Source organism: Haliaeetus albicilla, chromosome Z (genome assembly GCF_947461875.1).
Source record: "Haliaeetus albicilla chromosome Z, bHalAlb1.1, whole genome shotgun sequence".
Lineage (NCBI taxonomy): Eukaryota > Metazoa > Chordata > Aves > Accipitriformes > Accipitridae > Haliaeetus > Haliaeetus albicilla.
The window spans coordinates 10,403,487-10,429,940 of NC_091516.1; the positions used below are offsets into that span (position 1 = coordinate 10,403,487).

General features: G+C 38.3%; 2 protein-coding genes across 4 annotated transcripts in view; one reads left to right on the top strand and one right to left on the bottom strand.

Moving 5' to 3' along the window:
- Positions 1 to 272: 272 nt before the first annotated feature.
- On the bottom strand, positions 273 to 8,621 carry SREK1IP1 (SREK1 interacting protein 1). The gene is made up of 5 exons (XM_069775941.1): positions 8,456 to 8,621; positions 6,000 to 6,047; positions 4,436 to 4,576; positions 2,272 to 2,350; positions 273 to 892 (listed from the first exon to the last, which is right to left on the bottom strand). Exons 1-5 carry the CDS (start codon positions 8,466 to 8,468, stop codon positions 703 to 705), a joined length of 471 nt encoding a protein of 156 aa, XP_069632042.1. The 5' UTR covers positions 8,469 to 8,621; the 3' UTR covers positions 273 to 702.
- A 58-nt stretch (positions 8,622 to 8,679) lies between these two features.
- Positions 8,680 to 26,454, top strand: part of CWC27 (CWC27 spliceosome associated cyclophilin) — a 118,754-nt gene continuing 100,979 nt past the window's right edge. For 2 of the 3 annotated variants that reach the window (XR_011323157.1, XR_011323156.1), the window contains exons 1-9: positions 8,680 to 8,918; positions 9,903 to 9,999; positions 11,311 to 11,423; positions 12,576 to 12,719; positions 13,450 to 13,548; positions 13,730 to 13,833; positions 14,924 to 14,993; positions 18,656 to 18,735; positions 23,233 to 23,266. Coding sequence is in view for 1 of the 3 variants with exons in the window: in XM_069775940.1 (XP_069632041.1) it covers positions 8,877 to 8,918; positions 9,903 to 9,999; positions 11,311 to 11,423; positions 12,576 to 12,719; positions 13,450 to 13,548; positions 13,730 to 13,833; positions 14,924 to 14,993; positions 18,656 to 18,735; positions 23,233 to 23,266 (783 nt within the window). In the remaining 2 variants the exon portion in view is untranslated. The remainder of the gene's footprint in view (positions 8,919 to 9,902; positions 10,000 to 11,310; positions 11,424 to 12,575; positions 12,720 to 13,449; positions 13,549 to 13,729; positions 13,834 to 14,923; positions 14,994 to 18,655; positions 18,736 to 23,232; positions 23,267 to 26,454) is intronic. The other variant, XM_069775940.1, reaches the window with a different exon arrangement.

Here is a 26,454-nt window from a genome sequence, read left to right on the forward strand (position 1 = left end):
AATCTTGCTGGACAGTCATCCAGTGTTAGGAAGTAGCACTTTACATCTATCAAAGATGAAATGGCCATAACCGTAAAAGAACAAAACCTAAATAAAAAGAAAGGACTTTGAAAAATTGTGTAATTGTGTTTCACAGTCTACGACTAAATCAATTTTAGAAGATAATTTTGAAGGAGCAATCTCTTTTAGCTTCTCATTGCCCATTCTTTCCCTTCTCTGGACCCGAACTATTTCATATTTACACTTACTGACTAATGTATGTAAGTAGAAAATGTTATGCAAAACATACATTTATTTAAAGGATAATATAATAGAAAATCTCACTTGAATTTCCAAATTTGATTTAACCATTCTGACATTAAGCATATGTAAGTCCAAATCTTTCTGCACAAAGACTTGCAAACTGATGTTTACCATATCCTAGTGTAAAGGATTCCAAACACAACTAATTACTACTGAACTAAGAATAAGAGCGAAGATCTAGTTAAACTTGCATGGTTTAGTACTAATAAACTTGAAATAGAAGAGCAGATCTTTTCCCAAAAGATCCATTTAATAATTTGAAGCACTGATATTTGCAAATCAATTTCTTAAAAATATACATCTCATTTTAAAACAACAGCATTGCAAAGCATAAATAAATTTGATTTGAAAGGAAAATCACATTCTCTGCAGAAGTGAACACAAAAATACACCAGCACCTCAGTCGCTACTAGAACTGTCTGAACTATCAGAAGATGAACGTTTTTCCTTTCGTCTCTTCTTTTTCTCCTTTTTATGATGTTTTCCTTTCTTAGATTTATTCTTTTTTTCCTTTTGCCTTTCTTTTTTGTGTGCTTTTTGTTTTTTTGACTTTGGCCTATCCTCTTCAGCTGCACTTGATGAGGAAGATCTAGAAAGAAAAAAACAAAAACAGAGAGATAGAGATTGATATGTAATTAAAAAAGGAAAATGCCACAAGGATAATGTGCGTTTTTTAATTTCAGTATTTATATAATGTCACAAATCGAATTTGGTGTAGAATTTGTAAAGTAGTGTCCACTGGAAAGCTTATGATGTCTCAGTCTGCATGTTCAACTGAATGACAACTTTTCTAATTAAGACTACCGTGCCAGAAAAGCAGTATGTTTATAATACAGTTTAATTAACAATGGAATAGGCAAGTTGTGTGTTTTTCAACCTTCAATAAGAAAAAGACTGAGAGTACAGACCAACAGAAAAGTGGAAGTATGACAGTAACTTAGAGCTTCCAGCTTTTAAAATATCACATGATAAATAACAATACTACAGTAATGCCTTCAGACAAATCTTAATGTGTTTCTCTCATGCAAAAATCCAAGAGAAACAGGTATGACAAATTTGGATGCTCTTGCAGCTGGTAATATTGGTGTCTAACCAGCAGTGATGAGTGATTACATACATATAAGAATTGAGATGACAATAAAAGAAAAGTCACGATAATTATACTCAAGAGCACAGTTTTGTGCTACTGTTTACACGATTAACTATTAATTACTTGCATGTAAAGACTATAGCCAACAGACTGACTCTCTTCTACTGTCTTCATAAGTGTAAGTTAGAGCTACACTATGTGAACAAGGAAGGGGGAAAATGCCAATACTCCAAGTAGGGTTCTGGGTGGTGAGCAGTTGCACTGTGCATCACTCGTTTTGTATACTCTTTTATTAGTACCATTGTTGTTGTAACTTCTCTTTTTGTGTTGTCCCAGTAAATTGTCCTTATCTCAGCCCTTGAGGTTCCATTTTTTAGGTTTGGGTTTTTGGTTTGGTTTTTTTTTGTTTGTTTGTTTTTGGGTTTTTTTTTTTTTTCTTTTTTCTTTTCTCCTTTGATTCTTCTCCCCATCCCACCAGACAGGGGCAGGAGGAGTGAGTGAGTGGCTGCATGGCTGGGCTGAAACCATGACAGGGACCAAGCCCATAATCCTTCTGACTTCTTGTTCTTTTCCCACCACATCTTGCCTAGTGTTGGATAGTCAGACGGACTATTGCTTTCTCAGACCTGCAGACCTCTAGCTTGCTAGAACTTTCTAGACTTCCATGGTCCTAGCTCTGCAGCAGAAAGCCTGCGGCTTTACCATTAGCCAAAGAACAAACAAGTTCTCACTGGAAAACAGGAAGCTTTTCAAACAAAAGATGTACTTGCAAATAAACTTGCATCAAAAGAAGCAATGTTTTCTGAGAAAAAAACCAAACATCAGGAATATTTCTAAAGTTCTGGTTTGAAATTAAAACAGGTGTGTGATAGAGTTACCTTTTCCTTGGTCTCTTTAATCTGTTTTTTTCTTTGCTTTTTCTTTTTTGTTTCTTTTTTTCTTCCTCCTCATTTAGATCTATGGATAAAAAGTTACAGTTTACAAAACACTTGTCTGAATTAAGATCAGCATTATAAGAGTGGCTTCAATAGCAATGTAAAGTTACCACAAAATTCTTGTTAAAAGTTTTTCTTTTCCTTCCTCCAAATTCTGGTCTAGTATAGCAATTTCAGAAATATTTTGCACAGCAACAGAACTTTTTATACAACTTACATTCTAATGACTTTGATCTAACCACTAAGAATGAAGGAAGGCCCATAAAACATAGCAAAAAGTTGTGACTTTTCCAGTATTTTTACATCAGCTTTAGGTTTTCATATCCTGTATTTTAAAAGACTTGCCCAAGTCTGAAAACAGGTTATTTAACTAGAATGTACAAAAAAAGAGAATATTGCCTCAGGCTTACATGAATTATATTCACACAGCCTCATTTCACACTTCACAAATAGCTATGGCATAACTAAGATAAATTTGAGTTACTGTCAATACACTGTCTACAAAAATTGGCAGAAGAGTCACCCCTCATCTGGTCATGTTTGTTTCCTGCCCTAACACTGTATAATATTGTATAATACCTTCACATTTCACTTATAAGCAATATTGTTATCACACTGGATGAAATTTCTGACCATAGGCTTTTCTACACCAGTTCAAAAAGTATTTGAATTCTCTGAAAAGCAAATCCACTACATAAATACACATTACAATATCAGCTAACAGGAAAATACTGACTTTACAATTTATCCTTAAAACAGGTAGCTAATTTTGAGCATTTCACCTTACTTCTGTCATACAAATAACTTTCCATAGGGTCTGCATGCTAGTGCAGTTATTCATTTGCTACCACAAATAGAAATTACTGGTCTGTATGTTTTGGAGTGAAATTTGAAAGAATTCAATATGAGTTACAAAAAGCAAATTACTTTTGGGGCAATTAAAAAACATGAACAAGAATGTGCAAACAAGCACTCAGTATTGTTTTAAGAAAACAGTAAAGAATCTAAGTGCAAACACTGCAAAAATCTTGAGAAGATGAGGCCACTTGAAAATGGCAAAATCCTGCCTAGATTATTGACAGTTAAAGATACATATCTCCTTACCTATAGCAGCCACAGTTTGAAAAAGAACATAATAAACAGGGATATTACAAGACCAACTAAAGAGCTGTTTTTCCTGCAGATACCCATCTTCAATCAGTTTAGGGCAGAAAAAAACCCCTTACATTCAGAAGTACATAATAAGTGGGAAAAAGTTTTTCCAAAGAGACTTGTTCCAAGAAAGGACTGTTGCAGTACCAATTCAGCACTCCTGACAAGCAAACTATCCATTTCTTTTGCAGGGTTCTATCTATCCCTTCTCCTTCCTAAATAGCATCTTTAGCAGGAACTGAATGTCAAGTCTGGAATGTGAGAGCAACAGAAGAAAACATGATGTTTCAAGGGGCAGAAGGGAAGAATATTCATTCATTTAAAACATGCTACGGTAGAACAACGTCCCCTTCTTACTTAGGGGAACAGCCTCTTTGGAGTCTCAAATGAACTCGAGTATCTGCTAAATAATCTACCTATTTTCTCTCTGACAAACAGTTGAAGCTCAGACCTTCCAAACAGAGAACAGTACTTCTCCAAATATGAATGTTTAAATTCAATTCACTAGCTGTTTCAGTCAAAACACTACTTAGAAACTGGAGAGAAATTCCGCTGTTGTATTTGTCATTAGTTTTGAGAGTTACTGTCAACTTTAAGATGTTTAAACTACATGCCATAATCAGAAGATTAACTCAGAACATCCATGTCATTTTCTCCTAAGCAGCTTCTTAGTAACAGTCTTATAATCTTTTGTATTTAGGAGCCCTTTTTGAGATGTTCCAAATGGGTACATTACTAATTTCCAATGACAGGAATTAATAATAATAAAAAAAGAAGACATGGCTGTATCAAATCTCTGAAGTCTGAACACATGAAATAAAAGACATATTTTTAAAGCACAGGCTAAAAGAACTAAGAGTAGTTATCAAAAAGGATAAAATGAGAGTTCCAGTACTTCAGAAGACTGTTACCCAATTTGCTCTTTAAGAAAAAAAAAACAAAAAAACCACCTTACTCTTTTTTTCACGCAAAGCTTGCAATCTCTGTAGTTCTTCTTCCTCACTGTCTTCACTGCTAGTGCTGCTAACATCTAAAACAATATCTCTTTGAGGATCTACTCGGAGGAAGTTTCGACATTCAAATGTCAGATGACCAGCTGAACAAAACAAACATTCAGAAAGAAAAATTTTAATTTACCAAAAAATACCAGAAACTAAAGAACATCTATTTTAGTATTACTCAGTTTTGAGAAGTGAAAAAAGGTTAAGCTGCAATCTGTGAACGACAAGGGAGAAGGCTTACTTTGAACAAGCTTCAAAGAATTTTGAGAGGTTGTGCAATGTTATTCTATTTAATAGTGCTTTACGACCTCTCTCTTATTTCTGTTAAAGATTTTGTCCAACCTTTACTTTTTATTTTTTAAGGGTCTGAGATCCTTCCTGAAGAAATTACCTAAAAGCATGCAGTGAAATATTTTAAAAACTACAGCAAGTGTGTTATATTGCTCTTTTTTGTCTCCCTCTAGTGAAACAAAGAATCCTATTTGCTTGTGAGACAATCTTTAACAACCAGTACATAATACTGACTAAACTACTACTTGACTAGTATTTTTAGTTTTCTAAGTTACACCTCAATAATCATGATCAAAGTTAGAAATCTTGTCCTGGATACACCTACTGAAATAAAAAAGAGAAACAAAACAAATTGAAGATATGGTTTGGAAGAAACTAAGCTAAAGACACAGGAATTCAAGTAGCAATTAAAATAAACTTATGTTCTTCGTAACAAAATACCTGTATCTTGAAGACAGAAAATTTAGGAACATAAATATAGGTTGTGTGATTTGACTACAAGTTTCCTTCTCTTCCAGAAAGCTTCTGATACTTACTGCATGTAGAAATGAAGCACTAAATCTATATTGATATCCATGTTCCTTTGGAAGAACAGATACACAAAGCAATTCATTGACAAAATTTGTTGGAGACTAAGTCTACAGTGAAAGAACGAAGCAAGCTTTTTTCCCCTTCAACCCACATAAAGCTAATTAAAAAAATAGATTAAATCACTGTTAAAAGTTCAACACAATTCACTGCAAAACACTGTCCACCCCTCCGCTGTTTTAAAAATAAGAGTTAGTGATTAATAAGATCATATAGATTTTAAATGATTTCTCCTTTAAAAGCAGAGTGGACTTAACTTGGTCTGAATTGCCTGCCTAAGCTTGCAGTGAGACTCAGAAGCAGCACAAATGCTAATCTCAGTAGATAGCAAAACCCATGCTTTCAATTCAAAGTTTCTCAAGTAACTGCATTGCAAATGTAGTATATATGAACACAACAGCATACTTCTTTTTCTTCAGTGAAACCCAAGGGTTTTCAAAAGCAGCAATAGGTATGCAGAGCCAGAAAATGAATAGGAAATAAATAAATAAAATTACGGTAATTTAAACTGACAAATGTCTGGGCAACAAGTGAGCACACCCCTTTTTTGTTTCCCCTCCGCCCCCTCCTCAAAAGGCTGTTCCAACATCATAAATTGAAGAAAACACTGTAATTTCATATTGCTTACTACAGACTTACGGTAGCCGCACTTCTTACATCCTGCTCTGATGTTATCCTTATTTCCACCTGAAAGAGAACATTTCACTATTAGGTGTTCGTAAACAGAACTCTCAAGTTTCTTTTAAATCTGGCTTGATAATGTCAATGCACCAACAGGACTGATTGCTCTTCAGAGTATTAAGTACACTAAGATCTCTTAAAAAAACTTAAAAAAAGGCAAACCAGTGCATTTCTAAGGTCACTCTTCTGTACAGTAATCTATCAGAACAAATTTGGCTAGTATAAACTGCTACAGAACATTTCATTTCATGTAACTTATTGCCAAATCCTCACTTGATTTATTATGACCTTTCCATTATGATTTTAATAATTATTCCACTTCTCTGAAAGCTTATGTATTTGTTTAGTTACAGTATGAACACGGTAATAGCTATGTGACATTCCAGTGATCCATAACTGTGCACTACAAATGTACTTATAAATTCTAACAGTGCACAGATGTTGACAGACATGCACTGGAAACTCTGAAGCAATTTACATTTTAATTACAGGAACTGTCTTAAAAAGACAATTAAAAGCAGATTAAAAAAAAAAGATATACCACAAAAGACAGATAGAAGCAATTTCTAAAAAAAAAAAAAAAAAAAAAAAAGGCAGCTAAACAAATTCTTAAATTATTCTGAATCCAGGCAACATGGCATCAAATACAAAGAATTAATGGGTGCAAGAAAGCAAACGTGGAGTAAAGTGAAGAGCATAACAGAAAAGTCCACAGATGATATGCAGGAAGGAAGACCAGAACAGTGCAAATTTTAAGTATAGAAAGGGTGTGATTTTCCCATCTGAGCCCACAGTTAATTTGATTTTTTTGATTAGAATTTGATTTACTGAGACAAGTACTGTCTTCAGAAAATTCTACTCAGAATAACAGAGGGAACTAAAGACTCATAAAAGGGAACATCCTGCCCCAGAATGGGCCAAAGGCCGGATGATTGCCAAAGCAGCACAAACTAGGGGAAAGGTAAAGGTGGCAGGGGGAGATCCTGGCCACCGACTCAATTCCTGGCTGGAAGAATTTGCCCCCCCCACCTGCATGCTAATCTACATAGCAAGCGAGGCTAATTTAAATATAACCAGCCAATAGCAGATGAGAGGGTGGCTGCTAACAAACGAATGTAAATTTAGGTGGGTTTTTACCACTCGTGTAACAGAATAAATAACGTTGTAGTTCTTTGGTGTTGTGTGCCAGCTTTGTGGAGTTACCACCTGGCACCCACCTCTGCGCAGACATGAAATAAACAGGTATCTCGGCTTTGTGTGCAAGATTGGCGCATGGCACACCGGATGCCAAATCCCGCTCGTGGGACAACACCTGCGGGTGCCATTTGTTGGGATTTCCAATAGCAATACCCAGCAGATGACAAGAACATTGTCACGAAATAGTCCCACCAAACTCCTGAGACTGAAATTTTATTACTATTTTTGGCTTTAAATAATAATGTTAGAAAGAAAGTTTTAGACTAGATGATTAAAAGCAAACAAATCAGTAGAAACTTCCTTTTCTCACCCTCTTCTTCCCCGGTATTAATCCTCAAGAAAATTAACAACCAACACAGCAGCAACCATCACTAAGGACCTCATTAATTCAGTGGAGCACAAGGTTGCAAAAAAAAGCTTCAGGAATCTTTGAATGCAGATGTGAGATGTCTTCCTCAAGACCCCCTTTTAGAATGGGAACAAGCTTGTTACGGTGTTCTCTTTTCTTAAGAGAAGAAGCTTACCAGAGCTCAAGTTTGTTCAGCTGTGCTCCAACCAAACTCCTCATGCCTCAGGATGAAGAAAAAATTAGGAAGCAACGGCTGCAGGTTTGGCTAACACAGATCTAAATACCTTGCAAAGAGCACAAGCGTTTCTGCCTGCCCTGTCTCACCATCGCTCTCAACGGGTCTATTTGAACAATGATCTCGTGGGACACAAACGTTAATCCAGAACAAAAGCTGAGGACGAAAACCGAGCCTGACAACAACCATTCCCTGGATCGAACTTTAAAGAAGGCGGGCGATACTAGCAGACGGTAGGAACCTAGCACTTGGTCATGGCTCTCCGAAACGCTGGGGAGAGGCCCCGCAGGCCTAGGGGGAAGCGACTGCATGGCTGCGCTCATCAACGGCCGGCCTGACACCCCCCCACCCCCCCGGCCATCTCCCTCCCGCTGCCCCCACGCCAGCCGGGTTAAAAACCGGCTGCGCAGACCTGACCGGAGCAGCGTCGCTCCGCCGGCAGCCCCCGCGGCCTCAGCTCGACGCGCCTCTGTGGAAACTCCCACGGCGACGCGCGGTCGCGCGCCCCCCCCGCCGCCACCGAATATTTCCATCAACCCGCTGCCACTTATTTCCCCTTCCCAACATGCCAGCCCTGGGGACAGCCGGCTGTTGCCCCTTCTCTCCCCGCAGACCCGGCCGGGAGCCCCTCACCCGGCAGAGCCATGGCACCTCCCGCCGCCGTCCTCGCCTGCCCGGCCCGGGCCTGCAGCGGCGCCTCTCCCCGCCGGAAGGCTTTTCTCGGAGCACTCTCGGACCGTACCACTCACAGTGAGGACGGGGGGCCTCAGTAGCGGGCGGGAGACACGGGGAAGGACTGCAGCTGTCTGGGGAAGCCTCCACGTCTTTCTGAAAAAACTTGCTTCCTCAGCGACTCCCGTAGAGACTCCGACCGGGGACTCATCCCTTCGTCCTTCCTCCTGGCCTGCGCAGCCTCTTCCCCACCTCCCTGGGCTTCATGGTGGCGCCCAAGATGGCGGGACGCTCGGGGCGGTAGGAAGCGGTAGAGAGGAAGGGTAGCTACAGCATCGAGCCCGGGCGGTTGATCGCCTGCTGGGACGCTCCTTTCCCGACCATGAGCAACATCTACATCCAGGAGCCCCCCACCAACGGCAAGGTGAGGCTCGCCGGGGGCAGGGGCCGCGGTGGGCAGGCCAGGCCGTCGGGTGGAGGGGAGCTGTACTGCGGCGTGGGCGAGGGGGCTGCGCCTGCTGTGGGGGCGGGGGGCTGCTTGCTGAGAGGGGTTGCGCTCCTCGGGGGGGTGTGGGGGTGTGTGTGAGTGCGGGTGTGGAAACTCCGTGTGTTCCGTAGGGGCTTTGTAGGCGCGGAGGGCGCGCGCTGTGCGTGGGGAGCGCGGCTGGGGAGGCCGCGGGGGCATCGGCGTGAGGGGGCTGCGCACTCTGCGGGGGGGTGGGGTGGGGTGTGTGCACTGCGGCTGCTTTTGAACTGGGGAGGTGTGTGGAGAAATGGTATGTTGCAGGCGGCTGGGGGGGACCGGGGAGGAAGATACGCGCTGCGTGTGTGTGGTGGCGGTGGCGGTGGCGGTGGCGGTCTCCGTCGTGTGGTGCTGGTTTGGTTGAAGTCAGTTTGAGGTGATGTAGCCCTTAAAGACGTTACCTGAGTCAAGGCACGACGTGTGCTGCGTGGATACATAACGCAGAGCAGTCCTTGGAGAGTTTAATTTCATTTCCTCTATTCTTGACTATATCTTAGGTTCTAAATTTTATTGTGATCTCTCACTGAATTTAGTGGTATTACTTGTAGGAGTGGTATATGCCTTTGGAGATTTATGGCATAACTTATTTTTATTCTTCCCGTGTTGTTTCATTATGGAAGTGATAAAGGGTATATAAGTTTCTGTCATGTGTCAGGTACCAGATCACTGGCCTTGAAGCCTTATTATACGTATCACTTCAGAACTGTATCTTAAGTTCTAGCAATACTGTCTAGAACTAACAGTAGCTGCCTGGCATGTTTGAATGTCTACTACTGTCACTAATATAATGAATTCAGAAGTATTTTTTTAACTCAGCAATGATATTCTTTGATCAGTGACTAAGTTACAATAAAACTAATGGTGTGTTTAACTATATTTTTATAGGTTTTGCTGAGAACAACAGCAGGAGATATAGATATAGAATTATGGTCAAAAGAAGCACCAAAAGCATGTCGAAATTTCATCCAGCTTTGTATGGAAGGTAATGACTGAATGGGAGAGGAGTTGTTGAAATCATTTCATATGCAATCTTTATGCCATTTTTTGTAAAATAGAGGTCATAACTATGATTTAACTTTAATGTATTAATGAATGTTTTTGTATTTAGAAAATATTAACTCTCAGACAATATTTTTCAAGGTTATGAAGGAACTTGGTGGTAAAAAAGAAATTTTTTTTGTCGTTTTCTCAAATGTAGCAGATGATGTAGTATTACTGAAAAGTTGTATGTTAGAAGTTTGGGAAGGCTTATTTTCAGCAAGTCTCTACTAAGTATAACTACTTCTTTAATGTATTTATGAAATGGCAATGATGCAATATTGGACATCCTCCAGAATTCTCATTTCCATATCACCATCTTTACTACCTTTTCATTTTTTATCATGAGTGCTTCTAAGGTTTCATTTGCTGTAGTTTTTTGTTGATGGAAGCTCTGTAACATTCTTCACTGAGGTAGTGGGTACCAGAATGAGAAGCTCCCAATTGAGGAAAACTGTAACAAGAATTTGTGAAGGACCTGGTGCCTTTTTGTGTTTTCTAGCTGCTGCTATTATCCCATTTATGCATTTATAGAGTGGTTAAGAGTTCTTTTAGCCATCCTCTGTTAAGGAAAAATAGACGTCTAGGATTTGTGCCTCCAGCATGGATCCAGGCTGTTCCGTGTTCTTAGACCTAATGTGGAGATGTGGATATTTTTTGCAATGGTAAATTGCAATGGTAAATGGTAAAGAAGATATCTTGGGGAGCAAAATGTACCACATATTTCATTCTGTGAAAATGATCAGTTTGGGTACAGTGTAGGTGTTGGAAGGGGTGACACCTGTGTTCCATGCTGGTGAGTGAAAATGATAATCATTTGGTGTATGGAAATGGCTAACGATGTATGTGAGATGTTGGCTGGGACAGTCCAGTAGTTTTAGCTCTCCTTTTCAATTGATGTACGTTGGCAGTATCATTCCAGTGATAAAACTTAAAAGCTGAAAAGAAAATAATTCATCAAAATCATCTTGTTGGGGATGTGCAGTGTCTTTTGCAACAGAAGCATAGGACACCATGTTTCTTTTCATAAATATCATCAACAATACTTTGTAGCTGAGATGCAGTCACACTGAGCTGTAGAGGAGCGAACCCAGTGGAAATAATAGAATCCAATTACAGTACTTGCTTTCTGGAACTTCAGTCTCGACATCTCTGCATATCTAGATAAAAGTTTGATTTTGAGACCACTTACATGTATTTAATATTCTCTCTCTCTCTCTCTCTCTTTTTTTTTTTTTTTTTTTTTTTTTTTTAGATTATTACAGTAACACAATATTTCACAGAGTAGTGCCTGGCTTTATAGTGCAGGGAGGTGATCCCACTGGTACTGGATCAGGTGGAGATTCAATCTATGGAGCCCCCTTCAAGGTACATATCTGTATATCTTATGCATTAATTTTGGGTTATTCTTTATCAGTTGTACTTACTACCATGTTAGGTTTTGAGAAAACAAACCTTATATTAGAAATGCAGCATTAATACATGTACAGTAATTGCTTTCACATGTTGCTTCAGTATTTTTGAATGTGCCTTTTTGAATTGAGAGTTCTTAAATCTAGCTGTTCTGATATCATGATAAGTGTATAACTTTACTAGCATGAACTTCACAAGGAAAAATAGGGGAGGGGAAGAGTGAAGAGTAGGTGTTGTGTTGATATGTGGCAAAATCGGATGCAGAAATGTACATTGTTTACGCATATTGTATCTCATTTAGCTAAGGTCTCTGAATGTTGTATATGTGTTCATAGGGATTGGTACCTGAGCAGAGAACAAAACAAATATTACCAGTACTATAGTAGCATTGCTGCTTAAGATTAGTGGTATCTCAATGTTACAGTGTTTAGAATTGTGATACTGCCATGGTATTAACATACTCATCGCTTTCACCTTGCTTTGAAAGTAGTCCTATTCTGTCGTCTTGTGGTCCAGAAAATGTTCTTCCTATGAGTTTTTGCAATACTGTTATATTACAACCTGTTGTTGAGCTTCCAATTATTTTACGTGAATTAGGATTTTTCCCCTAAAAACAGGGGTTAACAAGAGTGATAGTTTTACAAGAAATATATGAAACGCAGTTACTTTCAGAAATGCCTTGGATTTTGTTAATATTGAGGGGATAATAAATTCCAACAAAAATAGTGAATAGCAATTGATTATTAGGCAACGATTGGAAAAAGAGAACGTTAATAAGACAGAACTTAGAGTTATTAAATCATGTGTCTTTCTATGGTTGGTTTTTATGTGTTTATGGTTTCTTTTGAAAGAAGATTGTTCACTTGTTTTCATTATTATAGGCACTAAGAAGAAAAAACATTGACTAAAAATAATCTTTTCTGCTGAAAACATAAGGTTTTAAATACAATTGTGGCATTAAGTTTCAAAAGGCTTTGGTTTTATTACTGTCTGAAATTAACAGCGTATTTTCTGTGGGTGCATATTGATATAAATAAGCCATAGCTAAAGAAGTGGAAAAAATAGTTGTATACTTAAATCGTGTTCTTTTCTCTTCTGTCTTGCCAGGATGAGTTCCACTCACGATTGCGATTTAATCGAAGAGGACTTGTTGCTATGGCAAATGCTGGGCCCCATGATAACGGAAGTCAATTTTTCTTTACGTTGGGTCGTGCAGATGAACTTAATAACAAGCACACAATCTTTGGAAAGGTCAGCTACATGGATTAGGGTCCCAGTTTGCGTTTGACAGAAGCTACTATAAGTTTCTTTGTCTTCCAAGGCTGCTTTAGTGTTGTTCGCTACTATGTACATTTAAAATATATTTCAGTGCTTTCTAAGCTGTCTCCATTATCTTTGTTTCCCATGTCCGGTAAAAATGTTTCCATGGGTTGTTCCCATAATTATATACTTTGTTGTTGTTATTATTATTCTAAATTATATTTTCATGTCACGCTTCCTTTGAATAACCTTACTAATGTTATTATGGCTCTTATTAATCAGTTCATGTAATACTAGTGACATTTTAGAAAATACTGTTTGTAAATTCTTAATACCCAAGAAGCGTCAGGAAAATGAAAAAAGTTAGATGAATTTACCACTCTCATGATTTACTTGAAAGAAAAACCAACTATGTTTTTTATTTCACAGTGTCTTTTATTTTCCTGTTTCACAGCTCACAGTAAGAATTTGACATCTTTCCCTGCATACACTCTCAAAAATGCAGGTTTAGCTATATGTATTCTTCCAACTTTTGCTGTTAAATTTAAAAAAACCAAACCTTTGTGCATTGTACTTGCTGTCTTTTAGAAGTCTTACAGGCTTACACTGTTTCCTGTATCATTTGTATTTTCAAAATTCTTTACATGATAATTGCCTTACATTTTGCGGAATAATTAAATTATAGGCAAGGACTTTCAAACCTTTTTTATAAATTTGACAGGTTACAGGGGATACAATATATAACATGTTGCGCCTGGCTGAAGTAGAAGTAGACAAGGAAGAGAGACCTCTCAGTCCACACAAAATAAGAAGCAGTGAGGTAAGTATGTTCTGCTTTGGAATTTGAAATTTTAAAATTCTTTTCTTCATATTGTTCAGAAGACTGTATTCTAGTGTGAAAACTTGGCATGTCTTTTTATATATTGTTTTAAAGTATTGAATCATTTAATTATAACATAATAATTACTAAAGATGTGTCTAAAATACTACTTTTTTGACAGGTTTTGTTTAATCCTTTTGATGACATTGTTCCAAGACCGAGTAGAAAGCTGAAGAAGGACAAGCCAGAAGAAGAAGCTAAGAAGTCCAAAGTAAAAGGCACAAAGTAAATATATGCAACTTAAGTGGTGGTTAATTTTCTTTCACCTTTAATTTGCAGCTTGGTAATTTTGTATTTCTGCTTTTGAAATACAAGGCTTTACCAAAATGCACACAGGAATGTTCCCTAATCTTAGCAAAATCTACTTCCCTGTTTCTGAAGAGATCATAGAAATCTAGTTGCTCTGACTGAAGTGGTTACTGTGCCTCAGCTGAGCTGTAACTGTTTCATGCATGCTGATAGTTTCTTGCAAAAGAAAGGTAAAAGGTAGCTTAAGCCTTTCCCATGGTCAAGAATGTGCAGTCATTCCTTTGCGACTGGGATGACACTGAAGTGAGTATGTACTAGTTAACTAGGTCATAGCTCAGTTGTTTGAGTTTTTCTGAACATGTCAGCTACCACTTCTCTCATTCTAAAATACTTCTTAAAAAGCAGGCATTTTGACATGGGAAACTTCGGTTTCTGTGAATGAAATTTGGTAGTCATAAACATGCAATGAGAAGTAATAGGAAATCTAGAGTGTGTGTATGCTGCCAGTTCTGCTGGACAGAAATACAACATGTTGTGACTGACTGATTCCAACATACTGTAAAAAATTAATAAAAAAAAAAATGAAAAAAATTAATGATCATAATTTCTTTTAATTACATTCTATGAATGTATGCATTTGATGCCTTTCTGAGCCATCATATCTTCAAAATTTTGTTTGCTACTTGAGTGTGGCTCTGTTGGGAAAAAAAAACACCCAACTGAAAAATCGCAACTGCTCTGTTTTCAGACCTGTCGGCATTTCACAGTCTGTGAAAGTACTAACTAACAAGGCAGAATTTCTGAAGTTCAGTCTTACTATTTTCTAAGTGATGCTTAGCTATCCTGATTATTTTGTCTCAGGAATAGAATAGAGCATGCTTCTCTAAATATTCGTGGTTTATTGCGAAACAACATGTTGTAGTTGTTTGAAATTGGTACATTTAGCAGGACAAAAAGTTTTTAAAAAAAATCACATGCAGTATGAAAGTAATATGTTTACAGTTTATGGAATGTTAATAAGACAGTATTTAAAGTTTTGCTAGACAATGTGTTTTCTCTCTTAAAGAAATTTTAACCTGCTTTCCTTTGGGGAAGAAGCTGAAGAAGAAGAGGAGGAAGTCAGTAGAGTTAGCCAGGTACTCTACCAAACCATCCCCATTTTCCTTTTCAACTTAAAATCACCTTTTTTGCATGTTTGTGAAAAGCTTTAAAGTTCTTGATCTTGTCCTTATGTTCTGAGCTTTGAACAATAATTCTAGAAATTACTTGTTTTTATGATTCTATTTTAATGTGTTGAAAAAAACAGAGGTTTTTAACTTTTCTAGCTTTGAAGGTGCCTTCAGTTACTGCGCATTTTAGATTTCCATAAACTTAAAGTTTCATATTTCATAGTGTAGATCTATGTCTGCTGTTTAAAATTCATGGAGATGATAAGTACTTTATTCTTCTTCACCTCCTTAATTATAAGAGTGTGATCTGGTGGTAAAAGAGTTGAGGTTTGAAATAGATCAACTTGTTTGTTGCCAGTGCATTCTTAGCTCCATTTTCTTATGTACATCCATTCTGTGTGCAAAATGAAGCAGGGTTATTGTGGGGAAAATAGTGTATCATCATAATTAAATATTGCACTGTTGTGAATTCTCCACATTCATAGAACTAGGGTTGCCTAGGTAGTCGCATTTCCTTACCTGACTTGGCCACTTAAATAAGGTTAGTTTAAAAATTTCTTTATCAAGTTGTCATTCTCATTTCTACTGCTGCCCAAATTACTTCTTTAGAGCCCCAGGCTTTTTTACTTCTTTATACGGTTTGGGTACCTACCTGCTTCAGTTAATGATCACACCACTTGGTGCTGAATCCTATATCACGTCAGTGAAAAAATGGTCCTTAGTCCTCAGGATTTAGTTAACATACAAAAAAACAACAGTAAATAATGAATATTACAGTGAGATGGTATCAGTCAGGATGATAGTAGAGGTCTATCGCAACTGTATTTTTAACTATTTTTCTTTCTTGTTTCATCTCACCAGTCAGACTCACTATACTTGTTTACCTTAACATGCTCATCCGCAGTTCTGCTCTTGGTATATGTCTGGCATTTAACTCAGTTGCTTTGATGTTCTTCCCTTTCATGCCAAATACTTGCTTTTCAGTTTAAAATTATCTAAGTAGAACACCTCTTTCATGACAAGCCCAGTTTCAGTGTCGTCATGCTGTCTTCAACTCGGTGTTAAACTCTCATTCTCATATTTGTCCTGACTAAATTCTGGACTAGCTGTAGCTGGGAAAATAACCAACAGTTTATGAAGAATTTCTATTCATTCTTTACAACAGAAAGAAACCTTTTTTTCCAAAATTCACTGCTTGTTTCTAATAGGTCTAGATCAGTATCTCTATAGTTCTGGACATAATTTTACATTGAAGTATGTGAACTTCAACACCAACTTCCATTCTCTGTTTTCAATATGAAAAATTGAAGGACAAAGTTAATAATGGGATTCTTTGACGTCTACAAATTCAGAATCCTCCTGTGAACTTTTTTTAGTTGCTAGATGCAGTAAGTCTTGCTTGTTTCAATGTGAGAAGGGTATACTTTTAAGGACTGAGGTTGAGAGGAAAGTCTGCAAGTAACTGAGGAATCCTCTAATGGATCTGGGAAAAGGGAATATTTTCTATTAATTTTTAGTGCAGAGAGGTTGAGGATAAAATTATCTAAACAGTAAATGAAAACACCGTGTATCAGGATGAAATTTTTGTGGTATTTAATGGTTTCATGTTTACATGTGAAAAATAAAAATTCTTGTCTTAGTCACATCATATTAACCAAGTAAGTTCTAAATTTAAGAATGCCTCCCCAGGTCTTTTCTCCATCTTCCCCATTATGAACAATTTTCTACTTTGGACTTGTTCAACCTGCACTACACTTAGTCTAAGTGAGGGAATATATTTTGCGTTTGCTGCAATGCATCACCAGGCTCTAGTTCCTGAGACTGTACAAAGAAGGGCAAGAAGGATAACTGGGGATATGGATCATGGTAACTTTAAAATTAAAAAAAAGGGTGAGAGGGAGGGAGAGATGAGAATGATTATTCCCTGTTTCTTACAATATGGAAGTTGAGACACAAGATAAATGAGCAAATAAATACACAAAGAAAACTATTTTTCCCTCTTGGAATTTAAGTTGTGAACATGATTAAAGTGAGAAGTATAAATCCTTTCAAAAAGAGATTAAACAAGGGATTAGGGCCATTGGTGTCTTTTAAATGTTACAGGTCAAATTGTGTCTTCTGTATCAAGAGAGTCTCTAAATGATTGTATTATAGAGAGTATGAATCTTAGAAAGAAAATTTGTGTGCCCCAGGAGGTTATAGAAGGCAGAGATCACAGGATTAGGGAATTTTATGTCAAGGAATGGCAAGAGCAGAATGGCTGAATGAGGGAAGACGAGTGAGGAGGCAGGAGTGATTCCAGCACAGGCAGTACACTCGCCAACAGGGGCACAATGCCACAGGGTCTGGATACAGCAGGCAGACTTGATTGCTGGTAAAGGGGTCCTGGACACAGTACGCAGTAACCAAGACCAAGGTCCCCATCCAGAGGGTCCAGTCAGGAGGACCAAGAGATGGGACAGGAGACAGAGCTGGAGACAAGTCTACAGTGTGGGTCCAACAGGCCCATCCAGAAGACAGGGTTAGGCACAGGTACACCTCTGACATAGCTCAGGCAGTGAGTGGATTTTCTCAGGCCTGAGCTGAAATGGTGCTCATGGGCAGAGGAGCTCCAGGTAAAACTCCTCAAGGCCACTAAGACTATTAGTGCACTCTGGCACCTGACAGTGGGGCCCTCACTGCTTGTTGATTAAACTGAAGCTTTCAGTGTCCATACTGCTCATTTAATTGTATGTACTTATTCGGAGTAGTTTACAAAGGTGATAAGCACTTGTCTTATGTTTCATCTAACTCTTGAACACATACACACGCACAAATTACTTGTTGAAGGAGGTGATTTTTCATGCTGAATGTGTTAGGGTTTTTTTCTACATAATAAAAAATCGAAGTTGTGTTTGAATGAGTAAGTTTTTATTATGCACACAACTACTGTCTTCCTGAAAGGATTATAAAATGCGGCTGAAATGGAGATATTCAGCTCACAATTACAGACTTTCTGTAACAGATTTTCAGTCTGATTTCAGTCTGAAATTTAAGTGTACTTTTTGGATTAGCATGGGGAATGCTTTCTTACTGCAGTCTTTCTACCTGAAGATCTTACGTGTTCTTAGATTAATTTGATTGCTTGCTTCAGTAGATGATTCCTGCATGCTGTATTGCACGTTGTTAATTTCTTTTTTTCCCTAGTGGTCTAATTGGTGTTGTACTAATTGATAAGTACTGCTTTGTATTTGGTAGTTCTTTTGTGTTGTCATATGCCATTGTTGGGAAGTCAAGTTCTTATATCTTCATACACTTAAGTATATATATGCTAGATTATGTACCCTTATGATGTGCAATGATTGTGATGATTAAGCAATCTCTTTTTTTATTTTTTTGTTTCTCTCTAAGATTAAGTGCATTGCTATTGCAAAACTACTTTTTAAATCCATGAGGTCAGTTTGATGCTCTTCTTTCTGGAACGCCTTCTCTGTTCTTCTGCTATTAAAGGTGTTTATGCTTACTGATTAGGCTAAAGCTAACAACAAACAAATTATCTTTTTCTTACCAATATCCTTTTTCACTGTCTGTTCTCTTAAACACTGAAATTTATAATACCTTTTTTTTCTTTCTTTTTTTTTTTTTTACAGAGCATGAAGGGAAAAAGTAAAAGTAGTCATGATCTACTGAAGGATGATCCACATCTAAGCTCAGTTCCTGCTGTCAAAAGGTTGAGATGTGATTTTCTAATTTCCAGGACAGATTTATTTTCAGGATGTTAGACCTGATTAGCATCATGTATACTCATTGTTCGTCTGTTACTCTTTAAGAAATTAAGAATGGTAATGCTGGATAAGACCAAATGTTCCTCTAACCCACTACGCTGTCACCAACATTCGCCACCAGTGGATGCCTAGCAAAGAATAAAAGCAGGGCAAGCATGTTTACCTGAGTAGTCTCTCAGCCTCCATCTACTTTCAGCACAGGGGACTGTCAGAGTTTGATGTGATTCACCTGTGTAGTAATCCTTAATAGAGCTCTTGTCAAAGTACTTATTCAATCTCTTTTAATATTGTTTATATTCACACCCTCCTGTCTGCTGTAGGAAGAAGTACCTCCCCTTTTTGTTCTGAACCTGGCTGCCACTGGCATCATTTGATAAATTCTCTTAACACGGGAAGAGACAGTGAGCAGTCAGTCCCTTTATACCTCTCTTTACTACAATCCCTTCTTAAGCCATCTCTTTTCTAGCCTAAACTTTTAAAGCCTACTCAACTTTTCCTCACAGAGAAGTTGTTCTGTACCTGTGGTTATTCTTGTTGCTTTTCCCAACCCTGGTTCTGTTCTAAAATATATTTTATTTTTTATCCCCCAAATCTAAACAACATATTAAAAATTAGGTGAATCATAAATCTGTAAGCGTGCATAAAGATGATCTCTGTTTTCATCTCTATTTAATACTTAATACCTGATTTGCTTTTTTAACCACTGTTGAGTATTGAGCTGAGACAATTCCATCACAATGTATCAACTCCAAGAATTTGCTTACCATAGAATCATAGAATGGTTTGGGTTGGAAGGGACCTTTAAAGGTCATCTAGTCCAAACCCCCTGTAATGAGCACAAATGTCAGCTAGATCAGGTTGCTGAGAGCCCCGTCCAACCTGACCTTGAGTGTTTCCAGGGATGGGGTATCTACCACCTCTCTGGGCAACCTGTTCCAGTGTTTCACCACCCTCACTGTAAAAAATTTCTTTCTCATATCTAATCTGAATCTACCCTCTTTTAGTTTAAAACCATTACCCCTTGTCCTATTGCTACAGGCCCTACTAAACAGTCTGTCCCCATCCTTCTTATAAGACCCCTTTTAGTACTGAAAGGCTGCAATAAGGTCTCCCTGGAGCCTTCTCTTCTCCAGCTGAACAACCCCAACTCTCTCAGCCTTTTCTCACAGGAGAGGTGTTCCAGCCCTCTGATCATTTTTGTGGCCCTCCTCTGGACCCGCTCCAGCAGGTCCATGTCCTTCCTGTACTGAGGACTCCAGAGCTGGATGCAGTACTCCAGGTGGGGTCTACAAAGTGGAGTAGAGGGGCAGAATCACCTCCCTTGACCTGCTGGTCACCCTTTTTTTGTTGCAGCCCAGGATACGGTTGGCTTTTTGGACTGCAAGCGCACATTGCCAGCTCATTTCCAGCTTTTCATCCACCAGCACCCCGAAGTCCTTCTACACAGGGCTGCCCTCAATCTCTTCATCCCCCAGCCTGTATTGATAACAGGGGTTGCCCTGACCCAGGTGCAGGACCTTGCACTTGGTCTTGTTGAACCATCTGAGGTTCACATGGGCCCACTTCTCCATCTTGTCCAGGACATTCTGACTCTGGATGTCATTCTGTCCCTCAGGCATGTCTACTGAACCACTCAGCTTGGTGTCAGCTGCAAATTTGCAGAGGGTACACTCAATCCCACTGTTTATGTCATTTATAAAGATACTAAACAGCAGTGGTCCCACTACAGAGTTCTGAGAGACACATCATGATTAATGATGGTCAGCTGAGAGCTCCTTGTTCTGTATATAGGACTCTTTCCTCATGTGCATAGCTTTCCTTCATCTGCTTCAGATTGCATGTATCATTTTATTGTCTCATCATTCAGGTCCTTCTGCAATTCTTCAATGTGCTCTTGGCTTTACTATCCTGAGTAACTTAGCAGTATCAAAAAACTCAGTGACCTGGCTCTGTTTTGTTACTGAGCTCACTGAAGAGCTTAAGCCCCAACACAGACTACTGTGGATATACACTAGTGATCTTCCTCCATTGCAAGAAGTGATTGTTTGCTTCTGACTTTTGTTTCCTGTCTTTTAACCATTTATTCATTCCTGCATGGACTTTCCCATCACCCCAGGACTACTTAGTTTCCTTAAAAACCTTTGGTTAGAGATTCTGTGTGACTCCAAATATATCAGAGAGATCATCCATGACCACATGTAGCCCCTTTAAAACACTCCCAGATGTTGGTAAGGCAGTTCCCTTTATAGCCATGTCAAAATCCCAGGTAGGTCATTTTACCTCTTACTGTGGCTTCTACTTGTTCAGGACTGACATCAGAATTAGAGACCTGGATGCATTTTGAATATTTTCTTCAATACTTGTAGATGTGTTTGTTGTAATTATAATCTTCTATTAAGGAGTACTTCCACATGGAGTTTTCTGGATTAATTTTTTAAACTGAATTAATGTTCTTGATTCTGACAAATTTACAGTCTCTTTGATGACCTTGATTACTTATTGATGGCTTAGAGCGCACCTCAAAGCCTTGACTTTGGGAACTCCTTTAATATTCCTTGCTTTGTTTCTCTAACATAACTTCTTTTTTAGATTGTGGGATGTAAAAATTTTCAAGGGTCTTTATTATTAGTTAGTGACAATTAACAATGGATATGTTAGCCTTAGTATAGTCAAATAGATTGATTTTTTTAATGCACTAACCTGTAGCTGTATAACAACTGAAAATTTTTATGTTAATCTTAGTTATCAGTATAGTGCATGTCGAACATGCCTATATAAAGAAGACTTTGCAAAATATACACTATTTGCAATGAAAAGCTAGAAATTGTTTGATATATGAGATCAAAAATGTCCATCTTAAGTGAGTTTTGTTCATTTTTTTTTCTTTTAACTGTATACATGTCGCGAGATGGAGTGGTTTGGACTGCCTAAAGAATCACCTTCAAGGGTATTAGCAAAAATGATTTAATAGGAATTTATAAAAGCATGACTTCACAGAATTCGATGACAAGGTTCACTCCATTACTTAACACATGGATGAAACGTATAAAGGAAAATTAAGTTAGAATCAAACTAAGATTATGTATACAGAGACCGAAGACACAATAGGGTAAAAGAGAAACATACAAAGGAAGATCAAGTTAGATTTGATTCCTTGTGATTTGTATAGAGCTCAGGAGTGTAAAAAGGTAGGGGAGACCCTCCTGTTGAGTCACGAGGTTCAGAGAAGACCCCCTTGCTTTCTAAACTCCTGCGGAGTCTAGGTGCAGCTGGATCAACTCCTAGTCCCAGACTTGGGCAACGGTTTATGTCTAGAGGGATTATGAGTATAATAGCAGCCTGAGATTCATTCACAGTTTAATAAAATTCATGGCAGTGACTTATGTATAGGTTAATCTACCTGCTATAGAATATTCAGGTTGGTACACACACACATGCACAAAGACACTAAGAGATATGCATAAGAAACTGAAAGAGGTATACCTGTTAAAAATTTTCCTTGAGTTCAGTGAAAATATTCTTGTCACATGGTTTGGCATCTTTCTCAACAGGCAAAGGGTCAAGCCTCAAGGAGCGAAGGGTATCAGCCCAGGTCCTGTCAGCTTTTGGTGACAGAGCTCTGATTTTGCAAACTGAAGAGTTTGTGAGCTCTGAGAGGTGTCCCACTAAGAGGGAGATGCTAGTCGCAGCCTGCTGTGGTCCAGGAGAGCTCAGAGGGTCTCACCTAGTACTGCTCTTTATAGGTTCGTGAGATGATTGGCTTTAGTCATCAGCAAATTACTGGGATTCCAGTAGCACTGGTACCGTTTCACATGAGCTGCGATTCAGATAAGGAAGGCTTCAAGGCTGTCAGAGAATGACTTAAGATTTAGAGATGGGATGTTCCAAGGCTGTCAGGAGAGGACTGAGATAATGTTCCAAGGCTGTCAGGAAATGACGAATAATGCCTACTCCTGTCCCCAGCCTCTGCCAGGCAACAGGAGTCCTTGGTACAGTCAGTGCAGCTCCCTGCAAGAGTTCCTGGTACGTTCAAGGGATGTTTAACTGCCCAACTCATTACACTTATGCTAAGGCCTAGCGAGACTCCCTGAATTCATAGATGGGCCCAGAGAGGGAAGGAGGTGCACCACCACAATACATTAGTGTTTTGTCTGGATAGTTCAAGATATGGTTAGAATTTATCTATTGTATGAAAGTCTGTGGTTTTATCCTGTGTTTTTAAACATTTCTAATTAGAAAGGATTATGACAGTCAAATGATAGAAAATACTATTAATTGATACTTTTAAGATAAATGTGAGTATGATATAAATGACTAGGTTGACCAAAATTTCAAGTAGCTAACCAAAGAAATTTTTTTTATTTAAGACCTAGGTTTTTTAAACAGTATTTTAAATGTCTTCTGGTACTTCAAAGTAGTTATGATTATTTTTCTTCTTTCAGTGAAGCAGCAAGTGAAGAAAGGGATTTGAGTGAGGTAAGTAACTTTTTTTTACAAATAAGTCTCTGGTTTTTACTGTGTATGAATCAGATTTTCTTAGGGGAGCAAATGCTTCTTTAGAGGTTTTTGAAAACTAGCTCAAGTCAGATTTCCAGAAAAAGGCTGGATGCCCTTTCAGAGCTCTAAGGTTTGGCCATTGTGAACATTCACAGTAGGGTGGAATTACTGCTGCATACTACCTACTGCATTTCATAAAAACTGCTTACCAGATATTTCGGTCAGTAGATTAGGTATATGGGAGGTTACGTACCACAGAGTGACAAACCATTAATAAAAGCGTGGAAATTGCTGCTAAAAATTTAAGTTTGTCATAAATAATGGTATATCTCCAATGTCTGAGGGGAAATCTGTATATGATTGAGAGTCCTGTTGGAAAGATTTATTCAAGGAAACAAAATTCCAGTGAATATTTATCAGTTAAATTGTATTGATGAAGACTGACACCTATGAATGACAGAAAATCCGAATAACCAAGCAATAAATTCAACCAAACATGTATGCTACTTTAATTACAAGGAGATTGTCATACATGGTGCAGAGTAAGGATGCTAGCTGAAGTAAGTCTTTGCCTCCAGCCATAGGTCATGGGGGTACCCCTCTGAGTTGCTGTTGAGACAAGGATGTAATATTTAACTAGGAATGTAATCTCCCATTCCTCAAAGTGAATCCTGAAAAGTACTGTTTTCCATACCTATCTACCATGCACAGGTACTGCATGGTTAGTTGATGCACTGTGGAAGTGAAGGAAAGGCACAATCTATGCCATTCCTGTGCCTAAAAAAAGAAAATTCTGCTTCCACCCTGTTTCTTGTAGTTTTTTCCACAAAGCATAGTATAAGTTCCTGTTCTTGGACTCTTCTCCTTTGTAATTCATGCTGTGCAGAAGCATTTGGGTGTTAAAAAGGTTCTGAGAATGGTATTTAATTAATAATTCTTCAGATGTTCAAATAACCCGTTGTTAAGTGAACTGGATTCAGGGACTATAGAACAGGGACATGTTAGGTATATTTATTTAAATTTTTATTTTTCAGCCTAGTTAATATGAATGCTGTTATAATAATGTAATGAAGTAGGAGATCGGAAGGCTTTTTTTCCTCCTTCAGGTGGTCTCCTTAGATTTCATTTCATGGAAAGATCTTACCTAGAATCTAGCATTTCAGGAAGTTACCTGGGCCTTGTAAAGTGGTACTAGTATTTTATCATCTCTCTTGGATTTATTTCAGTTAACGCATCACAGGATCACTTTCGCATTTACACGGCTGCAACACGTCAGTAGTTTTATAGCCATCCTATGAGCAAGTAATTCTTCCAAATCTCCCTACCTCCCCCAAATAACAAGTCCCTAGCGTGTGAGAGAAACTCTTGTTATTATTCCCTGAGTGTCTGATGTTGCTGTTCATGCTATTAAATATCATCTTGTTTCTCTTACTGCAGTTCTCAAGGTCATAGATTTCATGCTTTGAGAGTCATCCTTTGTATTAACAATACCTCATCGCTATTTGTTAAACGCCTTTTTGTGCCTAAGTCACTAATGAAAACATTATATGAAATGTGTTCACAAGACTGAAAATTTTTTTTCCCACCAGTGACATTTCTCCATTTCCCCTTTCTGCATAACTTCTTTTTCTCTCCCTATTTTTCAGTTAGTTACTGAACAGTTTCGTGTAGTACTATGGATAGATAGACCTTGATATCCACCACCCAATTCAATAATCTTCCCAGATGGCTAAATCGTATTACATACAGTAGCCATTAGTCATTCTGACACAAAATTTTTCATTACATTTTTATTTTCAGAGCAAAGAGAAGAATAGAGCAATTCCACCCAGCTAACAACAAAAACTAGTACAGCTTCCAGGCAGGCATTTTTGCATTTCTGTGTCACTAGGGGAACACCATCATCCAACTGAGCATCTGCTTCCCTCCTGAGTTGTCATGTAGCCTGCTCTGGGTGGAAATGTGTTAAATCTTTTAATTGGTAATGAGACTTTAGAAAAACAAGAGTTTAAAAGATACGAGGTCAGATGGTGTTAATGAAACAGGAGGGACTGAAGGAGAAGACTGGGCAGGAGAAAAGAGTAGAGTTGCAGGAGGGAAGGGGTTGAGGAGGAAGGTTATATCCTATTTTGTCAGTGTTTTTCTAGAAGAAAACTGGTGAAATCCTGTGCAGAGTGAAGGGAATGGAAGGTTTGGGAAGTAGAGGATTCAGCTGAGTTGGACAAGTTGAACCATTTTTTCACTCCCATTTTAAAATACCATCCAGGGAACCCCCCTCCTGTTACTCAGATTTCTGTAATTTTTAATTAGCTTACTAAGCAATTGTGATTTATCTAGAGTTGTCCATTTTTATTCTAGAAATTCTCCTATCCACCTCTCTGTGTTTGAGTGAAATGCTCTTACCTAAGCCCTAGCCAAATCTCCACCAGGAGTCTGTCTTTATCCTTGACTGTTACACACCTCAAGCACAGCCCTGTCACATTCCTTTTCTGGATTCTGCCCCCTGCCATCGAGGTCAGTTGTCATCCCATCTCCCTGACAATTTATCGAGTAAGCAAATCCTTCAGAAAGTTTCATTATCTCGGTCAAATAACTTTCTGGGAAATTAAGTGAAATGCTGATACTGTTCCACTTTTCTCTTTCCCCTATTTAAAAAGAACAGACAAAACCTGCACAACAACCTTTCAGTTATTTCATTGACAAAATACTCAGCTATTTTACAGTGCTGAATATTCACAGATTTTGTTTTTTATTTCTGACTGGTCTTCTCTTGTGTAAATCTAAAATCTAGGCAGGGTAGTCTCAAGATTCCTAAACAGTGAATCAAATACAACATCTGAAATCCAGCTCTTGATTTTTCTTTTCTGTTCCCAAAATTGTGCTTCTTGCTGCTTTTATTTTTCTCCCCTCTCCCTCTCCATGTTTATGGACATAGTCTTCATGCTCCTCTTCCTCTTACCTGTCAGTCACAGCCAGGACATGTATATTGTCTTTAGAATGTTCCTCTCCAAGTGCTGACATCCTGGCAGTCTTCTGGATACAGTACAGTCCTCTGGAATACCTAAATCTCTCCTTCCTCTCTGTGTGGTTAAAATTACAGTCATGTAGCATCTTATGCTTTATCTTTAGCTACTTAGCGTCACTGCAAAATAAATATAAAAAGATGT

What these genes read in the sequence shown, in the direction of transcription:
- SREK1IP1 (XM_069775941.1), bottom strand. An exon ending in ATGTAAGAAGTGCGGCTACC is followed by an intron (nt 4,577 to 5,999) that starts GTAAGTCTGTAG and finishes TGTTTTGTTCAG; the next exon opens with CTGGTCATCTGACATTTGAA. An exon ending in AGCTTTGCGTGAAAAAAAGA is followed by an intron (nt 2,351 to 4,435) that starts GTAAGGTGGTTT and finishes TTTTATCCATAG; the next exon opens with ATCTAAATGAGGAGGAAGAA.